Genomic DNA, 20,720 nt, shown 5'->3' on the forward strand with positions numbered 1-20,720 from the left:
GTAACTCATTCTTACCGACGACAACATAAACATAATATACCAACATAACATAATGATTATTCCCGTCAACATCATCCCCCCAAGAAAAGAAGTCGACTCCGACGACTTAATACAAAATAGAGATGAACGGCAGGAACTACTGACGCCTGTCGGGCCCGGATCTTATACACTTCCTGCGTCCTCGCCTGAAAACCCTTTTGTGCTACCATCCGATGCTCAAGTGCGGATTTCACCAATATTGCTTCCTTTGCCATCATAGTCCTCCTGGGCCTAACCCAAACTTGTGTGCAAAACACGTTTTTCAGTCTCAGCTTCCACCAACTGCTACTCAAATGATTCTGTCTCCCTAGCCAATTTGTCCTCGATAGCCACCCGTGCTGCTCTCTCGGCATCCCACTCCTGGGTACGCTGAACTAAGTCTCACGCGACTATTGCCTCCAACCTGGTGGTCAGCTCCTCCTGAGCCCTCTGTGCATCCACCAAGGCAACCTCACGTCCAGCCGAGACATACTCCGAGTTCCTCAAAGCGTACCAGTCATGCCTGGAGGTGGCCACAATCTGCTGGCACAAATGCTAGGAGACACCTCAAATCCTCCATCACACTCCCCAAAGGCTAAAAACTGAATTGAATAACTCCCTCATACAACTGTGCAGACCTGCAATGCCTTCCCTCAAACTCTGTTTGTTCCCAACCTCCAAATTCGTCTCCCTCTACGGCTTATGGCTTCCTCGCCAATGCTTAGCTGTAGGCTTCTTTCTCACAATACGGAAAACCACAACACTTCCCGTGGTCTTCTGTAGCTCAAAATAAATTGGGGGTCTGGGGGCAACGCCCCCAGCGAAGTCGAGGGGCAACGCCCCTCGCGAGGTCTGGGGCAGTGCCCCAGCGGGGTCGAGGGGCAGTGCCCCCGTGGGGTCGAGGGGCAGCGCCCCTCGCGGGGTCCTGGGGCAGCACTGCATTTCTGCATTTCTGTGATATTTTAAGATGCCAAAAACCCTTCTTTTCTACTCTGAATTTCTAGTGTCCTGGCTTCAAATGTCATCGAATCATTTTTCAATCTGTCGTCGTTTTTTTTTTTTTTTTGGATTTATAGGCACTGTAATGTCCCTGATGGCACCTCGGCCATACTACCTCCCTGTACGGTCAACGACAGCACTGGCACCTCCAATCGTGCAGCTGCTTGGTCTACCTATGGCGGTCGTTTTGCCCTTACGTGGCTGTGTGGATTGTGCGGGCTTGGTCTCTTTTTTTTTTTTCTTTTCCCTTTTGCGGCTGTTGCGCGTTGGTGTGCGTAACCCTTGCTGTGCGTGTTGATCGGGCCGTGCGGTGCGTGGTCGGGCCGTGCGGTGCGTCTTCCTCCTCCTCTATCCCTTGCTGTGCGGTGGTGTTCGGTGTTGTGCGGTGTGCGGCGTTTTAACCTTGCGCGGTGGTGTCTTCATGCGACGCTTTATATTTTTGCGCGGCCTTCGGTGGCTCCCACCGCACGATGGTTCCACCGCACGGTGGTGTCACCGTCAGTGATTCCACCGCACGGTGGTGCACCGTCCACCGCACGGTGGTGTCACCACACGGTGATTCCACCGCACGGTGGTGTCATCGTCGGTGGTTCCACTGCACGGTGGTGTCACCGTTGGTGGTTCCACCGCAGGTGGTGCACCGTCCACCGCACGGTGGTGTCACCTTGTCACCTTGGTCCCACCGTACGGTAGCCATTTTCCCCTTCTTTTTTTTTGACCGTACGATCGCTATCGTAGGACCGTGCGATTTTTTTATTTTTTTTCTTTTTTTTTTTTGAAGTTGTCTAGAGAGTCTTCGGCTCGGGTCCCTTGTCTCTGGGATCGCCCTTCATCCTTCTCGGTTTTCCTCGCCCAAAAGTCTCCTGCTTTTGTCCTGTGCCTCTCAAGTCGCTTGCCCGGCCTCTTAGGTCCCCTTCCATCCTCTTGGGTCCCCCTTCGGGCTCTCGGGTGTCTGTCCGGCCTCTCGGGTCCCCTGCGCGCTTCGCGTGATAGGGTTTCAATTTAAACCTATTGGTGGCAAGTTTATTTTCCATGGCCATCCGAAGACCTGGAACCACAAATTCTATAGGGACCACGGTCTCTTTCCCGTACATAAGAAGAAGAAGGATAATAAAGATTTTGAAGGCTGCGGCCTTCCACACAGGGTTCCAATCGTTGCCGACACTCTTTGGATTATTTACGTCGCCAGGGTTTGGGGCGTCTCCCTTCCAATATTCTCTGTATTCTGGAGGATATTGATCTGGCTCCTCTCCTTCGACGCTTAATACGTTACAGGAGGGTGAGAACATCTCATAGTCCTCCTGCTGCCAATGGAACAATCCATTTAGTGAATCTGTGTCATCCTCCGAACAGCAACCTCCGATTTTTAATATGCCTTCGGCATCTGGGTCCATCCCCTCTCTCCCTTCGTCTCGTGGGTCATTTTCCCTCTCGGATTCAGATCCCGAGGAAGAGGCAAGTTCCTCGCCCACCAACTGCGTCCGGAGATCAATAGTGAATTTCTTGCCTCCGCTCTCCATCGAGAGTGTATTTCGTTTCCAGTTGTGGTTTGCTTTCGCTACCACCAACCATCCTCTTCCAAGTATGGCGTCATACCCTTTCTGTTTCAATGGAATGACCACGAAGTCGAGTACAAAAGGTTGTGCACCCACGGTGCCTTGCTGTGCCATCAACATGCCGAGGGGTTTAATCCCGTGCTGGTCTGCACCTAGCAGATTAAACGTAGGTGGCCACAGAGTGGGCTTTCCTAGCTTTTTCCATGTGTCCTCCGGAAGGACATTTACTCCGGAACCGCCGTCTACTATAGTATCCGTCAGGATGGTGCCCAGGATGCCCATCTCCACCACGGCTGGGTGTCGGCCATTGTTGACGGTAAGTACAACTGGATTTGTTGCCGAGCTTCCTAGTATGGGAGCGTCCATGTCTCTCGATTTGGGTTTATCAACCTTTGTGCCCAACAGCACTGTCCCCAATTGCGGTATGGTGTGTAGGAGGTCTTCCAGTTTCACAGGTACCTCCATTTGGAGCATCTGCCGTACAATGTTCCTCTCCGTGTCTGTGCAGTAGGGTCCAGATGACTCGTGTGTCTCTCCTCGTTGGGCTTTCATGGCCCTTTCTATTTCCTCCCTTGCCTCCGTCATTCTCTGCTTCTCCGTGCGGGGATGGGGGTATCGGGCTTTCTTTGCCTGCCCTCGGGTAAGAGCAAGGATGGCTTCTTTACCCCGTGTGTTGCCTTCGATATCAATCAGATTGGCCCCTACGCCAGACTTCGGACAATCGGCATCTTCATGGTCACCGGGGCCACACCACCGACATAGCTTTTGAGCGGTGTCATTGTTATTACACTCTCGTGCATAATGACCCCATTGATTGCAAGCCCTACATTGAATCATCGGGCATCCCTTCGCGTCGTATTGGACCCTGTTTCTGGTGGAATTATTATTATTCCCCTGTCCGCCTCGTTGGTTTCCTCGGTAGCCTCCGGAAGATGCATTATTGTTTGAATCCGATGTGGAGGGCTGCTCATGTGCAAAGAGCACTTGCTGGTTACGTGCCTTCAGATTGTATGGGCATTCCTTCGTAGAATGTCCCATGATCTGGCAGATGTCACAGAATGCCTTCTTGGGACAGACACCCTTTGTGTGGCCGCTCTCCTTACAATCCGTGCACCACAGTTCATCATCCTTGCTTGTGGTCCCCTTCATTGTCTTAAACTCTTTTAACATCCATTCCATATCCTTCTGAAGGGCCGTGACTTTCTTCTTCGACTTCTCATCACTGCTACTCTCTTCTTCCGACGTATCATCTTCAGAGGATGACGAAGATCTATTCTTCTTCTTTTTGGCCGTCTTATTTTCACTTTCCAAGTCCATGGCCCGGTTGTATGCATCATCGTAGGATGTCGGAGGCACAATTTTCATCTTTCGTTGTAGCTTAGGGTTCAGACCCTCGACAAACCACCGCTTCTTTAAGCCATCAGCCGGTTGGCTTTCCATCTTTCCGACTAATTCCTTTAGCCGGCGGCCATATGCCCGTACGGTCTCCTTCTTTCCTTGCTTTGTTCCATAGATTTCTGAGACTATCTCATTATCATCTCGGAGAAGCCGAAATTCCTTCTCGAATGCTTTCTTCAATTCATCCCACGTAGTTACCCCGGTTTTATCCAAGTCTGAATACCAGTCAATAGCCACTCCTCTCAGTGTGGCGGGGAACTGCTTCATCCATTCATCCTGGTCAGTCACCCCATTGGCTGTCTAGATGGTTTCGCAGGTACGGCAATGCCGTGCGGGATCATCTTTGCTATCCCCGTTGAATTTGGGCAACTTCTGTTTGGTCGCCATTGATGGAAGTCATCCACTTGGAGGTGGTTGTGGCCGTGTCTGCCGTCCGGCGCTGCTCCCTCCGATGCCGCTGATGTCTCTTGTGGTGGTGACCAAAGGTACGGTGTTCTGCCTTGTACCTACCGTGCGGTTAGCTTCCCCTTCGCCGTCACCCGTGTCAGGCTCCCTTTGGTGATCCTCCCTTTGTGGCGTGAGAGCGACTACCATGTGGTTAGCTTCCCCTTCGCCGGTGCCCGGCTCCCTTCGGTGATCCTCCCTTCGGTGATCCTCCCTTTGTGGCGTGAGAGCGACTACCGTGCGGTTAGCTCCCCCTTCGCCGTCACCTGTGCCCGGCTCCCTTCGGTGATCCTCCCTTTGTGGCGTGAGAGATAAGTTTTTGAACCGATCTCGAGTCTCTTCAACTAGTTCTCTCCGTAACCTAGTTTCCTCCAGAAACTCTTCGAGGCTTCTTGCTCTACAGTAGTCCGGCGACGCGTAGAAATTCCCCTCGGCTTCTACACCTTCCGTGACACCTCCTTGGTTCCCTTCGGGCAACCCTTCGGCAGGTCGTCCTTCGGCAAGTTGCCTCAGCCTCCGTCTACGTTCTACACGTTGTTCCAGAATCAAAGCCTTCTGCGCAGCTTCCCACTCGTCGGTTTCTAATTTCTTATTTCTGTCTTTATTCAATAAATTGGGCATTAATTGTGGTACAATTTCATGTTTCACAACACATAAACCAAAACACAACAGTCTTTATTAATTCATTCTTTTGTATACAATCAACATAATTCTTCGCTTCCAACAGTGTTCTTTATTTCTCTCCCTTCACAATTTAAGGATTATTTGTCCTTCGTCGGTCCTCTCTACGTCCGTCATCCTGGCACTCATGAAATTCTCGTAAGATGTGCTGTCGTCGGTTCTCACGGTAGGTGTCTTCTCTGCAGTTTTGAAGAGCCAAAAATGCTTGAGCCAAAAGGTTAGGCAAATTGCTCATCAACCGATTCACCGCCGGGCTTACACCAAGCGTGCTCCACACAGCATCCTCTGGAACAGCCTCAATGGTGGCTTCCCTCCGTACGTGTGTTTCGATGGCCACCTGAAGGATGCAAGAGAAATCTTTTGTGAGTGCTCGTTCTCCTTCGAACAGTTCTTGGTGATCTTCGTCAGGGTTACTGCTCATCCCCTCGGGCAATGGTTGTCCCATTATCCCTGTGCCATGTAGTATATTCCCGTCCCTCTCGAAATAATTTCGGCAACGGCGCCAAATGTTTACCTCACTGGGTAAACAGGAAGAATACAGAAATCGAACAACAATGCACAATGCAAATACAAAAGAAGTACCAGAATAAGCTTGCCATTAATGTCAAAAGATGTTCATATTATAATGTGTCGCCAACATTACATGTCCTCCAACACCCGGAGGTGGTACAATATATGACAGCCGAAGGGGTGCGACACAACCGTCGCAACTCCAACTACCTACCCGTCGGCTAACTAACTGACCGCCGTAACTCATTATTACCGACGACAACATAAACATAATATACCAACTTAACATAATGATTATTCCCATCAACAGTCATTACTATTAGTTAATGGATAATACTCAATGGGTAATGTGTAACGTTAATTAATAAGGGGTGTTAATTGAGGTCTAGTGCATATAAATATATGTATTAATTAATTCACTGGTCATTAAATATAGGTAAGGGATTTGGTATAATTAGCGGTTTTTGCATTGATATATAAAAAAAAGATATGAATGTTATTCTATATATTAATAGGAATAGTATGTATTAATAAATATAAAGATATAAAGATAGGCAATGGATTAGTATATATATTAATAGGAATAATTAATATATACACATTAATAAATACAAACACATAAAGATAGATAGTGACATTATATATATATATATATATATGTTAATACATAGAGGAATAGTTAATATATATATATTAATAAATAGGAATAAAGAACGTGCTGTAAGCATATATAATGATTCGGAAATAGAAAAGAATGATAGGAAAAATACATATCAGGATAATAGGAATGTATGTTAAGGAATACATGTGAGTAATGGTTAATGAACATTTTATGAATATAGGTAATGAATACAAGACTATGTACATGTGGATTATGAAATAGGAAATAGTAAATGAAAATGCAAAGGAATGTATTATGAATGAAATCACATGAGGGAGGCTATAGGGAGGAAACTCTCTTAGTCTAAGGGGGGATTATGATAATCCCTAGGGCAGTATATACTGGATATCTATATGCATATATATATGGCTTGGTTGATTAAGTTCAACCAAGAAGAGACGGATCTGGCCAATCCCCTCCGAGGACTTGGATGATGAAGGCATCACCCAAGGCAAGGAATAGACAAGGGTCTTCCTTGGATGGCTTGGGTGGTTACACCCAAGACAGGATTCGAACTCATCTTCGATTTCCTGGAGGGCTTGGAACCAAGGGGTTCCAAGAGGGCGAGCTTCACGGCCGCCTAAGGACATCTTGGAACCAAGGTGTTCCAAGAAGGCGAGTTTTATAGCGGCCTAAGGACATACTTTCGTATGGCATTCGTATCCTTTTTATTAGATGAAAATTATGATTATGTTAATTAAGTACTTTAAAGTTAAATTGTAATTCAGATCAGTTATATATTTTTATGTCTGTTGTATTCTAACAATCTGTTTTGCAGGTCAGTGATCCCTAACTAGAAGGGACATTACATTAAACATCCACAAAATTCGCTCAGGCTATCTTTGCACAATGAACAAAAATCATCCGTTCATCAAAAGTATGAGCAACAATTTCACGAATCAATACTATCAAATCTTGCATTCATTTAATAACTTTCATAAAACAAATTATATTCTATGTTGAAGAAAATATGAAACCATGCAATTATAAGATAACATAGAGATTCAAAGCAATGCAAATGAACTTTATTATCTTACTAGTCTTAAGCAACAATTTCACCAATCTCTCCCATACAAATGAGAGAAGAGGGGTTTATATAGAGTCTTAAAATGGGTGAAAGGCCTAGATCAAACAAATATCAGCCGTTGAGATCAAAACACAAATACCCTAATTAGGGCTTACAATAGTTATCCAACAAGAGAAAATAAAATAAAGACACGTGTCACATGGAGCTTTCTTCTAGAAGAATGTGTTCCTTATCCCCTTTCTGTAGCAGCATATTTGATGAACTTAGTCACAAGAGGATTAACCTCTTCCATTGTGACATGTGGCAGCATGTTTATCTTGAATTCAATCACGTCCAAGTCATCAACATAGGTGGCAAAAGTGGTTATCCAATCTATTTGCAGTTTTCGAAAACCATCCTCAATGGACGGAAATGAGGATGCCTTGTTAAAATGCTGCTTCTGGATTGGATTTGTAAAAGTGAAGAAGTTGCTCTAAACTTTGGCTTTCTATGTCCACGTCCTTGTCTCAGATTGCTTGGATTGTTTCTTCTTTGCTTCTTCTTTCCTTGAAGTCTTAGAGGTCCACATAGCCAAGGTTGGTATCCCCAACCCTCTTCCATTTTGTCACAATCTTGGACTCCAACTTTGAACTTCGTGTGTCTTTCTAGAAATCCCTCCTTGAGCTGACATCTACCATTTGAAAATCATGATAATTTTCTCTAGTTAAAAACAATAAGCGGGTTTGATGTTGATTTCTAGTCTAGAGTGCAAAGTTTGAAGGAATTTTCAAAGGATAAATCTTATCTAACTCGTGAAATTCTGGGAACTAGACAGTAAAATTTTGGAAATTGAAGCACTTGCCCCTAAAAGAAAAAAAAAGCAAGATGATTTTGATTAAAACTTGAAGAATTTGAAGTGAAATTTCTCTTGGAAGTCTAGAAAATCATAAACTCCGACTGAAAGTTTGAAAGAAATTTGGTATTTTGAATGAAAATCTGCCTTTAACCCTTAGTAAACGTGGGAATCCTAATGAAATACCTTAAATTGCTTAAGGAATCACTTTCGACTTTGTCTTCAAGCGTGGAAATAGGTTTTGGAATTCTCCCGGAAGATGTCATTGAAATTTTTACTTTTGAACTTTTTGAGCACTTAGCTAAATTTTATAGAGTTTTGATCCTTTTCAACACCTAGGCATTTCATATGCTTGAGCGGACTTGATGTTGGGTCAAAAAAATTTCTTATTCCTAAGGCAGAATTAGCATTTGGACAAGGAATTTTGACTATGCTAGGGAAAAATTGACATTTGATTTCAACTTTTCTTTCAACCCACCAACGGATTTTCCTTCATCTTTCTTGAATGGATTTGCTTCTTGGTTGAGGAATTTTCTTGACACTTAGCCAAACTTTCAAATTTTCCTCCAAGGTATCAACACTTAAGCAAATTTCTTCTTGGTTTAAACTTTTTTGTTTTTATTCACCTTATCACTCTTCTTTCAATACTTAGGCACATTTCATGTTGATTTCGACATTTTTGTTGTAATTTTTAACTTGTTTTAATCCACCTATACTTAGCCAAATTTCTCTTCGCTTATCCCCTCCTTGGGCAGACTTCACACCTGGTTAGGAATCGATTCCATACATGGCAGGGCAGACTTTGCTAGTGGTTGAGGAACTTTTCATGTGCCTTGGGCAGACTGTGCATGTGCTCAAGGAACTTTTTTTACCAAGGGGGGCAGACTTGATGTGTTGACAAGGAATTTCCTCACACCTTAGGGTAGACTTGGTCATTCCACAAGGAATTTTACCCCTTGCCTACGGTGGAATTCATGATAGAAAGGATTTTGCACACTTCGTTAGGCGGACTTAGCATAGGAGTAAGGAATTTCCATGTGACTTTTATTTTCTCGAGGTATCAATAATTAGCCAATTTTCTGAATTTTCTTATCCTCTCCTTGGGCGAACTTGCTACTTGGACAAGGAATTTCCATCATGTTGGAGTGGACTTTATATGAAATCAAGTAAAATTCTCAATACTTAGCCATTTTCTTGAATTTCTCCTTGGGCGGACTTTGCATATTGTTGAGGAACATTTTGGTAGCATAGGGCGGACTTGGGTGCTGATCAAGGAACTTCTTCATGTGTCAAGGTGGACTTGGGCTTTGATCAAGGAATTTCCATGATTCCTAGGTAGGAGTTGGGGTTTGATCAAGGAACTTTCTTGATTCCTATGTAGGAGTTGAGCTTTGATCAAGGAGTTTCCATGATTCCTAGGTAGGAGTTGGCGTGTTTCCAAGGATGATCTCTTCTTGATAGGGTGGATTTCACCATTGAAGGAATTCTCTCTCATTCTTGCTGGAACACTTAGTAAATTTTTTTGCTCACCACCATGGATTTCTAGCATGTTCATTTTGGAACTTCTAGATCAATGCCTTTCTTCAAATGAACTTCTTGTTTGGAGAATTTTCTCGCTTTTTCATCTTGAAGATACAAAGTTTTCATTTTCAAAACAAGAACCTCATTGTCATGACTTGTGTGACCTAATCCTAGGTCAACTTTCCAGAAAAGCTTAAAAAAGCAAAAAGTAGGCAAAAAATTTGCTTCCTTAATTGGTCCCAAAGTGCCAAAAATGAAAAAGCAAAAAGCAAAAAAGCAGATTTCCAAAAAAATAGGAAGTTGTCAGAATTGACTTTGGGAAATTGCGATTTTACTCCTTCAACCTGTCTGAGCACATTTGTAGTGTCAAAACATTCTTTCAACCAATCTTTCTCCTCATTGATTTTGGTGACTCCTCCATATTTTGAAAAAATTGACTCATTTGCAGAGGCGGGAGACTGGAGATATAACCCAAAGACTCCAAAACCCTAACCTAAAAAGCGAAAACAAGGGGGTCCCCATTTGCAATGGGGCGATTTGTGAATATTTCACAACACTACCCATGCCTCTATAGGTGATTATCGATTCGGGCAACTCTCTCTTAGTCAAGGCAAACATGAGAAACAACTAGATCAACTGCATCTCAATCTATTACCGGCTTAGATGCTTTTGTGGAATGTGCAAGAATAAAGTAGGAATAGCTTGGAATGTACCAAAACCCAATTGAAGGTCCCTACCATATTCTAAGGTGCTTGGATAGACTATGCTATAAATATGTACCAAAAGTCAGAACAGCCTAATAAATTGGCTAAAGGAGGTAGAGTTGCCCGTAGGGGCATTTTAAGGATAAGAGATAAAAGTGGGTGGGCATAGTAGTGATCGAGCCCTGCTAAACCCTTAGAATAGTAGGGCTTGCCGCTCTTAACGCAATGAACTTAGGAATGGGAGTTGGGGAAAGGAAGCACTCGGTAAAAGCTAGGTCACTTTGTCATTTCGATCATGAAATCGTGAAATTGATCACTTGCGCTACTTCCCCTCTTTGGAAAAGAAAGGGGACGAGTTCAGAAACGACAGACAAGGACTATGGAGACGTAAATTATGGGCTTCGGGTAGATCAGTAAATGATGGACATGCAGCAAAAGCGAGTAGAGAACTATCCCCTTCCCAACCCCTCTCGAGGGAGGAACATTGGAGAGACATTCAAATGTAGGTTGGCTACCGCTAGCCCTTCCTTGTATCATTGTCAATCAAATGGTTCATACAGTCGGAGATACCAGATTAAAGCCATCCCGACGTTGCCGTAGTACACATCACTCACCAATGCCAACTCGAAGCACACATTGTGGAGGGGCCCACATTAGTCAGGTTGGAACACACGCTTCTCAAAGACAATAAACACAATGAACAAATACAATAATTGATCGATGCTGTTGTTATTGCGAACCAGCAAAATATATCTGCCCACCCACCCATAAGTGAATAAGACTATTTGTTTCTCTGAGCCATTCCATGCAATCCTGTTTCCACAATCTTGCACATTGTTTTTTCATTGAAGTTTGCGTTCCTCTAAATCAATTAGCTGGTTCTCTTCATAGAGATGCAATCTGAATGTTCATTCAAGGGTTTCAGAATCTAAGCAACAAATCACTGAGATTTTGGAAGATACAATCCTTCTGGTGCTTGGTTTCTAATGGAAGGCAAGAGCCCATTTTCTACTGATTTGACAGTGAATTTGTTCCATGCTGTGAATCTTTTGTGCATCTTCAAGTGAGAGTTGTCCTTTCAAAATTTTGTATATTTCAAGTCACGGGTTGCAAAAAGGAGACTCTTTCAATGATGAAATTTCGCAAGGATGTCTTGAACTCTCAAAACAGTATTCTCAAACAATTTGTAGGATGTTCAAAATACAATACTAAGTTGTATGAAAGAGCACTTTGGAAAAAGACATTTTACATGACAGCAGCAACAAATCGAAGAATTTCAAGGGTAAGCTAATATATGTTGAAATCTTCTTCATCAAAGCTGCATTTGACACGTACTCTTGCTAGGTGCCAAAAATCAAATCTTTGCCTGCAAAATCAAGAAGAAATCTGAAATTTCTGCTATAAACTGCAGGAGAAAGGACTTGCTTGTGATTTTGAATGAAGAGAAACATGCTTTTATAGACCTATTTAGCTTTAATTTATGCTTTCTTCTAAACATAGACTGATTGGGATGAGCTGGGGCCGTCCTCTTAAGTGTTTTGTGCTTTAAATCTTAAATCTAGTCATTGGAATCTTCATGATGGCTGACCAAGTTTAGGAGTGTAGACTATACACCACTCAAAAAGCACAACATCTTCATTTTAATGTCATGTCCCCTCTTTAGTATGACATGACAGTTTACGTGGATTTGCCTATTCCAGACTCTCGTAGGCAGATGGTTGTGATGAGAGAGTCATTTTGGCGTTTATTTGGTGATTGGATGGCTCATTATGCTCTTGGAGACATTATATTTATTATATTTTATTATTACTTTTTATTTGGGGCCAAAATGTTATTGAGGTGCACTTTTTATTTTATGAAGTTACTTTTTATCTAAAAAGTGCAATGAGGTTTTAAAAGACTATTATGGATACTTCTAGAAAGCTAAGAGGCTTCTAGAAGATTCTATTATGGATACTTCTAGAAAGTCATGGATACTTCTAGAAAGACTAAGAGGCTTCTAGAAGATTCTATTATGGATACTTCTAGAAAGTTATGGATACTTCTAGAGGAAGATTCTAAAAAGTGTATAAATAGACCCCATGGGTCTCTCATTTGGCATCGAAGTCTATTTTCTCTAGTGCATCTACTTGAGCATTTGTGGAGCTTGAAGGTTTGCAAATATCATTGATCTTTGGGAACGATAACTCCCTTAGATTAGCATAACTGAGGAAGTGAAATATCTTCTGAAGGGTTGCGTTATTGGAGATGGTACTCAGCCATTTCATGTTGGATTTCAATTGAAGGTTGATTTGAGGGCTTGTATTTGGTGAATAAGGGTTTTGAATTCATCCCAGCTCAAAATTTGGTACTGCAGCCGCACAGTACGACCCAGGTACGGCCTGCAGCAGGGACAGTACGGTAGTGACAGCAGGGCATTCTTGGGACAGTCCAGTCCTCCTTTCATCAGCATTTCATAATCGGAGTTCAAGGAGCGATTTCCAGGTTCCATTGCATGGTTTTGTTGTCAATTTTTATGATAGAAGTGCACAGTTGTAACAATCATATATGTATTCAGAAAACAGTCCATTGTAATCAGACATTGCTATCTTGTAGTTGGATTGATATAGTAGAGAAGGTGCATTGCAAGGTCATTGTTCATGTGTGATAGTTTATACATTCTCTTGTCATAAATTCAGTGCTCATGTGTAAGAGTTTGTAACAAGTCATACATTTTTAGAAAATTAGTCTACTGAACAATGCAATCAGAATTTGGGAAATTCATGATATATTAGCATTGAAGTCCTTGCATGAATATTTAGAGTTTCATTATTGTTTATTGTGTTACATTTCAATATTGGTATTGTTATCTCAATTGTACTTGATGCTCAAAACAACTATCATATTGAAACACTACATCACAAACAAAACAATTCAGTGCATGCCAAGTGTTTGACAAATTGTCTCAGTTCAGATTTGGGGTTTATTAGTTGGCTTTATAGTAAGGGTCATTACATTTAACTTGCTTTGAATGGCATTTATCAGTAACATGCTTTACTAATGTTAAGTTGTCTGCCATTTAAAAAGTTCAACATTTTGTTGTTTCCTTTCATGTTACATGAAATGCTATTTTTCTGTAAGTATTAAATTGGAAAGATTTAGTTTGTTAGAGTTAATTTAGTATGACAGTGGGTTTGTTATTGATAACATCATAATTTGAAAATAATAGATTATATCTAGAATATAAAAGAAATGTGCAAATACTTGTTTATGAAAGTCAGCCAATTTAAGACTTTAGCACATTAAATTCAACATCATTTCTCTATTTTTTAATCCAGAAATATGAATATTAACACAATAGAACAAATAACAACATTTTAGGGAATTTAATCAGATTAACTCTAACTCATGTATATTATTCCAAGTTATCTTTTTAATAACAATAGGTTTAAAATTTATCTGAATCAAGTCATTGGAATGGCTACTCTCACCCTAAGAAGATCTTATGGTTTAGTCCTGTTGGTGTCTATTTTATCATCTACCAAACATTAGAATAGGATACCCGAAGGTATTCTATCCTCTCCTGAAAAATCACTACTGATTCCAAGGTCTATATGTGCGAACAGACGACTTTAGTGAAATAGCTTCTTGGGTAGTGTATGCTGAAAATCTCAAGGGGGACTTACGTTAACAAGTATCTTTGAACTATTGGACTTAGATGGATTTAGCGATTTTAGGCTCCTTTTTTTTCAGATTTTTCGGGATTTAGACTTTCAAAAAGGAGAAAAGAGATAGGGTTTAGGAAAGCTAATCTAATCCTATGAATTCCGGAGACGGAATCAATTGGGTGCTCTCGGGAAACCAAACTTTGCTTCGCCACACTAGGGACAACTACACAAAGCCAGTGCAATCTTCAGTGGATTGTGCTTATGATTAAGATGTTGGGATGCACAGAGGATGGGCTCAGACTAACTTTGCACGGTGAAATGGAAATCATCCATTCACCAAAAGTATGAGCGGAGATACACCATCGATTGACACTTATCAAGTCCTTCATTGAAATTAACAACAATGAAAGCAAATCTAGATTAATTTTAACTAAGTGTTGAGGAAATTGAAACCATGCAAATCATTCAAACAATAGGGATTGCAAAGCCTTAAGAGAAAGCACACATGCAATATATTATTTGGAAATGACCTTATGCAACAATACATCAAAAACCTCACCCTCTCCAAATGAGAGGAGGTAGTCTATATAGTTTTTCAAAAATAAATGAACGACCAAGATCAAAACAGTGAGCAAGGGCCCAGATTGAAAGCTACAAACCCTAATTAGGGTTTCCCAAAACACAATCAATTTGAATGAATAAGAAAGTGACATGTGGCACAGCTACTAATTTCATTGAGGTGAGCGTCCACTTTCCTCTTTCGCAGATTCGATGTACCTGGACACAATAAGCCTTACCTCCTCCATAGTGACACTTGGCAAGCTGCTAATTTGGAAGTTGATGATGTCTACATCATCGGTACATGTGGCAAGGATGCTTTCCCACTCAACTGCTTGGGCAAGAAAGTTTTCATCAATGAAGAGAAAGTTTGCAATCTTCGAAAGATCGCCCTTGTCAATCATCCCTGAGTCCTTGAAGAAGCTTGACTGAATCCTGGTTCTCAGGTTCTCTGCCTGCAAATGCTTCTCCCTTGTACTCTCTTTCTTCTAGATCTCAGACGCTACATGAAACACCTTGCTCAAGATTTCCCTGACACTCTCCTCTGTCTCGAAGCACTTAGTCTCAGATTTCTTCAAAACTTCAATCCGGGTGACCAAGGCATAATACCAGGTGTTGAAGTCATACCTATCTCCGACTTGTATGACACCCGCATCCACTAGACTTCTCTTCGACAAGCCTCGGATAACCTTCAGATGTGGAAGTATTTCATCTTGGATTTCCTCCATGTCCTCCCAATTGGTAGCTAGATCTTGGATACGACTGACCAACGAAGAGGCCGACACATGTGCTGACACTAAATTTTCTACCAGTATATCAACACGTGCTGAAGCATCTGACACTAAATTTTCTACCAGTATATCAACACGTGCTGAAGCTTGTGTGAACGTGCCCTTCATATCCTCATAATCCTTCATCAATTCTTGTTGAAGAGGCTGTGGAGGGGTAATCGGGATCTCATGGTTAAGTGGCCTAGGAAGATGGAGAACATACTTTCTCCATTGCTGATTTTCTTCTTCAACCTTCTTTCTCTTATCTCTCTCCTGAGCTAAACTTGCCTTCAGGGCGTTACAAGAGTCATCAAAGTGCTGGACCTCTTGGTCTTGGGTGGGCTTACCCAGCTCTATAGTGGTGATCTTGTAGTCCTCTGGGGCAACACTGTCCCGAGTTTTCCCTTCCTTCGGCACAACTATTTGTACTGTCCTGAATCCTGCACTATCCCTCTGAATCAACGAGAACTTTTTGGCTGGCTTGGGCGGTTTGGCTATGATTGGCTCATTCGCCTTCTCCAGAAATGCTGCTGTGATCTCTTCAGAACAGGCTTCCTTGGGGACCTTAGCCTTTATCCTCTCCCTTAGCCAATCAGGGATAGTTGATTGCTCTACGGTATTCTGGTCAAACCCATCATGAAACCTCTTGGGTTTGTAGCTATACCATCCAAGAAGATTACTGGAGATGCAGGCATTTAAATTTTCTCTTTGTCCGGACTTTGGACGACCGCTTTCGTTATTTCCTCAATTGAAGGAGAAGGCACTCTCACTTCATTGTTAATTATACATATGTCCATCTCCTGCTCCTCAACGACATTTTGATCAGGTACGATAGAAGTGACACTTAGGATGGAATGACCTTCGCTGGACTCCCGTCTTTCCCCTATAATCTTCTTTCCTGTGACCTTTACGGAGCTTCCAACTAACTCCTTCCTCTTCCGAGACCCAACACTTTCTGGATTCCGAGCATTACCTGCAAAGATACAAGGGTTGGAGGACAAAGAGTCATCTAGTCCCATCAATTCATAGGTCAAGGCCACACCTTTAACTTTAATTGCTTTGTCTTTTCAGATGTCCACCACCTAGAATACTCAACTACGACCTCATGAGGTCTGCTAGATCTGATTTCTCTCCCTCTGCCCAATCTATCAAGCCTAGTGGTTCATTCTTCATCTTTTCGAAGCCTGGCTGATGAAGCTCAAGGTTGTCCTCTACTTGGTCAGCAACTCTAAACACCTCTGTCGCTTTTACCATGCTCAAAGGGATCCTCGACCAAAATATCTTCTTGATCTCGAAACTATCAGTTGCGTTAGCCCAATAATCTTCTAGATCAGCTCTGTGCTCAAATGTCATCCCTTCAACCCTTTTTATTTTGCGGAACGGATCAAAATTCTTCCTCGCCTTGTACTAATAAAAGGGATACCAAGCTTGCTCCTTCTCAGCAATCGCAACAGCTTGTGACGATGAGCATGTTTCCAGCCCATTACCAATGGTGAGAGAGAAAGTTCTTGACTTTTTCTGTTTATCTCTTTGAATCTCCATGTACCCCTCCAATTGCCTCACAACCTCAAGTAACACAACTCAGTTGGTAGGGTAAGCTGGAAGCTTATAGGGAGACCCAGTAAATCCCTGAATTTTGAGGTAGGTGAACTTCGGGTATTGGATATACCAATATCCGAATCTACTGATGAAGTCCACCTTGCAACGTCCGTGTGATGTACATGAGGAAGGTATCATTCACTCTTTTAAAATGGAATTTTTCTTCCATGTGGAGTTGGAGTTGGGGATAACGATCATAGACTGGAAACTGGTTTTCTTTGTTTCCCACTTCCCCTCTACAAGTGAGATCTCTGTATCTGTAGGTTCTGGCCAAGGAATAAAATAGGTACGAGCTCATGAAGAAGGTCCTATTTGCTTCTAGGTTCCTCAGCTGGCTGTCCAAGTTGTCACTTATCTTCCGGGCCTAGTCTTCATCTTTACTCCATTCATTATTTCACTAATGAAATAATATATCCAGGGCTCGAATGGAGCACCTTGAAGATTTCCCATTATCCTGTTCAGCAGAACGATCATGTCTCCAATGTCTTCCTTGAAGTATGCTCTCACCAAGATCTTCCTTTGAAGTTTGGAGGCGCCTTTCCTTGGCTTATCCAGCCAGGAATGGTTAACGATGGCGTCATACTCATACTCCTCCAAGTGGTCCTGATACATGCTATCAGCTTCGTCCTTGGTCACATACACAGTGTTATGATACTCTGGGATCCTGTAGGCTTCTCTGATGGCCTCATCACTGATGTTCGCCAACACTCTTCCATCAAGTGTAACAATGTCCTTACTGGTGGGGTTGTAATGCCTAGCACATTCAACTACTAATTCGGTGCATTGCATGGTGGAGAGAAAACCAGCAGCATGCACAATGCCACTCTTCATCTTTCGTGCAGTTGTGGTAGGCACAAGGTTGTCCAAACCAAACATCCACTTCTTAAATTCCCTCAGATTGATGTGCCCGAGGTTGGTGTCGCTAACATTCTTCCACTTCGAAGTCATCCTTGACTCCGGAGGAGCGTCTTTATCCACTTGAAATTTCATAGTGCCTAGGATTTGCAACCAAACAATGAAGCTTAAGTTAAAAATTAATTCGTAGATTGAAGAAAATAGGGGCTGCGAATGGCTAAGTGTTTGAAGATTTCATTCTTTTTTCCTCATACTTAGCCAAAAAAATGGATTCTTGTATATAAATTCTTCAATCTCAAGGATGGTTGTGATCACAATACCACACTACGTGCTATAACTCAAAACTCTCTTATACATAGTAAAAAAATAAATGATTTTCCTTCACTAAAAATTCGAATAAATCCACTAAAAATCATTTTCCATAACTCTGAAAATACTCAGAAAATACACAAATCTGCATCATAAATTCAATTTCACCTTCGAATAGATGGAAGTAAGGCTGGAAATTTCTCAAAAAATCAGAAAGAATTTACAATTCTTCTTTATACCAGCTGGCTTCACTCAAAAATCTGTGAATCCTTTGTCAAGAAGCTTGCCAAACTGCAAGCAATATCAAAATTCTTCAGATGGACTCCAATCTGCAAACGCTTTGCTATGCTCTCCTCAAGAACTTCGAACTTCTTCATGTAAAAATGAAGTTACAAATGAAGTATTTGTAAATGAAGTTGAATTCCCAATTAGAAACATGCAACCTCCTCCAACTCATGTTTCTAAATCTAACTCGAACCTTTGGGAAAGTGTTGTCATCTTCTCTAGTTCAAAAATCTTTTGTTTGTGCAAGTTTCTAAATTGTTTTTAGTTGATTAATTCGAACTAGCTCATAAAACAGTATCTTCCATGAAGTTCTAATTTGGAACTCAGTCTGAAAATCCTTTTGATTTGCAAATATCTTCTTTCCAATTTTAATTGAGTTTCCCATTTTGACTTTCCAACTTGATGATCTTTGAAAGTCTCTTTTTCCAACTTTCTATTTTGATTAGGAGTTCAATTTTCTTGGAAGATTTGATGACATTACTCACATTTTATTGACTTTGTTTGACTTCCAAGAGTAGGCCGGAGTTTTTAGTGTTCGTTTTCATGTTTGGGCGGACTTTTGGAGGCTCTCTAACATGTTCTCTTGTCTTTAATCTCATGCTTGGGCGGCCTTTTATGAATCTCTTCATGGGCGGCCTCTCTACTAAGGCATAAGGCCAACTTTTAATACATGGCAACCAGGGCGGACTTTAGGAAGGTCCCCTTGAGGGCAGAGTTTAATGTTACCTCAACAAGGCCTAGGATGGAGTTCTATGCCCTCTCTTCATAGCCTCTCAAACATACATGACGAACTTTAGACACCTCCAACATTACATCTTGGGCGGAGTTTAGGAAGGACACTAAGGAGGGCGGAGTTTTGAGCTCCCTCTTCTTGGCCTCTTTAACACATGGCGGACTTTAATGGTCTTCAACTTCATGGCAAACTTTGAGCATCCTATGGTGGACCTTGATCATCTCTCCAACATGGCGGACTATGCTTGGGCGGACTTTTGAACACCTGCCATAACACTCAACATCATTCATTAGCTAGGCTTAGAAAATTTTTGGAAAATTTCAAAATTTCACATTTTAACCAAATTTAACTAGATTAACTTGAAATTTGAAATCCATACTCAGGCAAATCATCTGAAGCATTATGACCCCTAAAATGTAGGGAACCGGCTTTTTAGGTCAAAACTTGGAAATTTTGGATCCCCATCGAAGCAGATCAGTGGTATCAGTGCAGACCCTAGGTCCCCATTCCGAAAAAGCAAAAAGAAGACATCCCTAAAAAATAGGGAAAACTTTCTAAAAATAGCCATACTGGGGATTGGGCTAAAAATGCCAAAAACGAAACTTCCTAAAAAATAGGAAAAAGCAAAAAAGAAAAGCAGACTTGCTAAAAATAGAAAGTTGTTCAAATTCGTCCAAATCAATTGCGATCTTCGTCCTTTGGCCTTTCTAGGCACTTTGGTGGGGTCCTGACTCTAAAATCACATGGTTTGCAAAAACTAACTTTCAATCCTTAGGACTTGAATTGTTCAAAACAGAGCAAGGCTTGACAAAATTGAAGCGGAAGGCCACGAGACACTAACAAAAACCCTAGAAAGCAGGAAAAGAGAGGGTCCCCATTTGCAATGGGGCGATGTGTGGAAAAGGTCACAACAAGTCCCTCTTAGCTAGGACACATTCTAGGAGGAATATAGCAATTACTCTAACACAATGTCCTGGCCAAGAAAATTCTAGGTGTACCCTATATCCTGATTCCATCACCTCATGTATGACCCTTTACTAATGTCCATAGCCCACAGATTCACATTCTTCTTTGAGTATTCTATAGGATTGATTTCCCAATTTCCTTCACATGTTTATAAAATATCACGAGGCAGCCTTAGAAATGTTATTTCAGGTAATGATCTTGAGGCAATTAGTTAGACAATAGATAAATTAATTTATTGCCTATCAAGCAACAAATTGCAGAGGCTGGCCTTTAGACAATTTTTTCATGTTCATACTGTTTTCAAAATGATCATTCCTTCGAAGATGCTAAGTAGTTGGTATACCAATGTGATAGCAATAGTTGAAATCATGTTTACATTTGGCATAGTTACTGTATCAAAGCAGATTGTGAGTTGTCATATATTCCTAGAATGATGATTTATTAATATTTACAGATAAAGTTATTCCTTTAGAAGCTGCATGTCTTTGGCAAACTCATGGGAAAACATTTGAGGAGTGGATCTGCACACTTGTCTATTCTCTCATACATCATACTGATGATATAATTCTACGGTAAGCAAGACATTCAATTGCAGATGATTCTTTTTCGTTTTCGCTTTCTTTTGTATATTTCATGTATACTGGTTA

At 41.7% G+C, this 20,720-nt stretch overlaps 1 protein-coding gene across 3 annotated transcripts in view; it reads left to right on the forward strand.

Moving 5' to 3' along the window:
* The window catches only part of LOC131038950 (serine/threonine-protein kinase ATM), a 417,584-nt gene that overhangs the window by 190,856 nt on the left and 206,008 nt on the right, over window positions 1-20,720 (forward strand). For all 3 annotated transcript variants that reach the window (XR_009104579.2, XM_057971562.2, XM_057971563.2), the window contains exon 44: window positions 20,528-20,645. Coding sequence is in view for 2 of the 3 variants with exons in the window: in XM_057971562.2 (XP_057827545.2) it covers window positions 20,528-20,645 (118 nt within the window). In the remaining variant the exon portion in view is untranslated. The remainder of the gene's footprint in view (window positions 1-20,527; window positions 20,646-20,720) is intronic.

Source organism: Cryptomeria japonica, chromosome 3 (genome assembly GCF_030272615.1).
Source record: "Cryptomeria japonica chromosome 3, Sugi_1.0, whole genome shotgun sequence".
Lineage (NCBI taxonomy): Eukaryota > Viridiplantae > Streptophyta > Pinopsida > Cupressales > Cupressaceae > Cryptomeria > Cryptomeria japonica.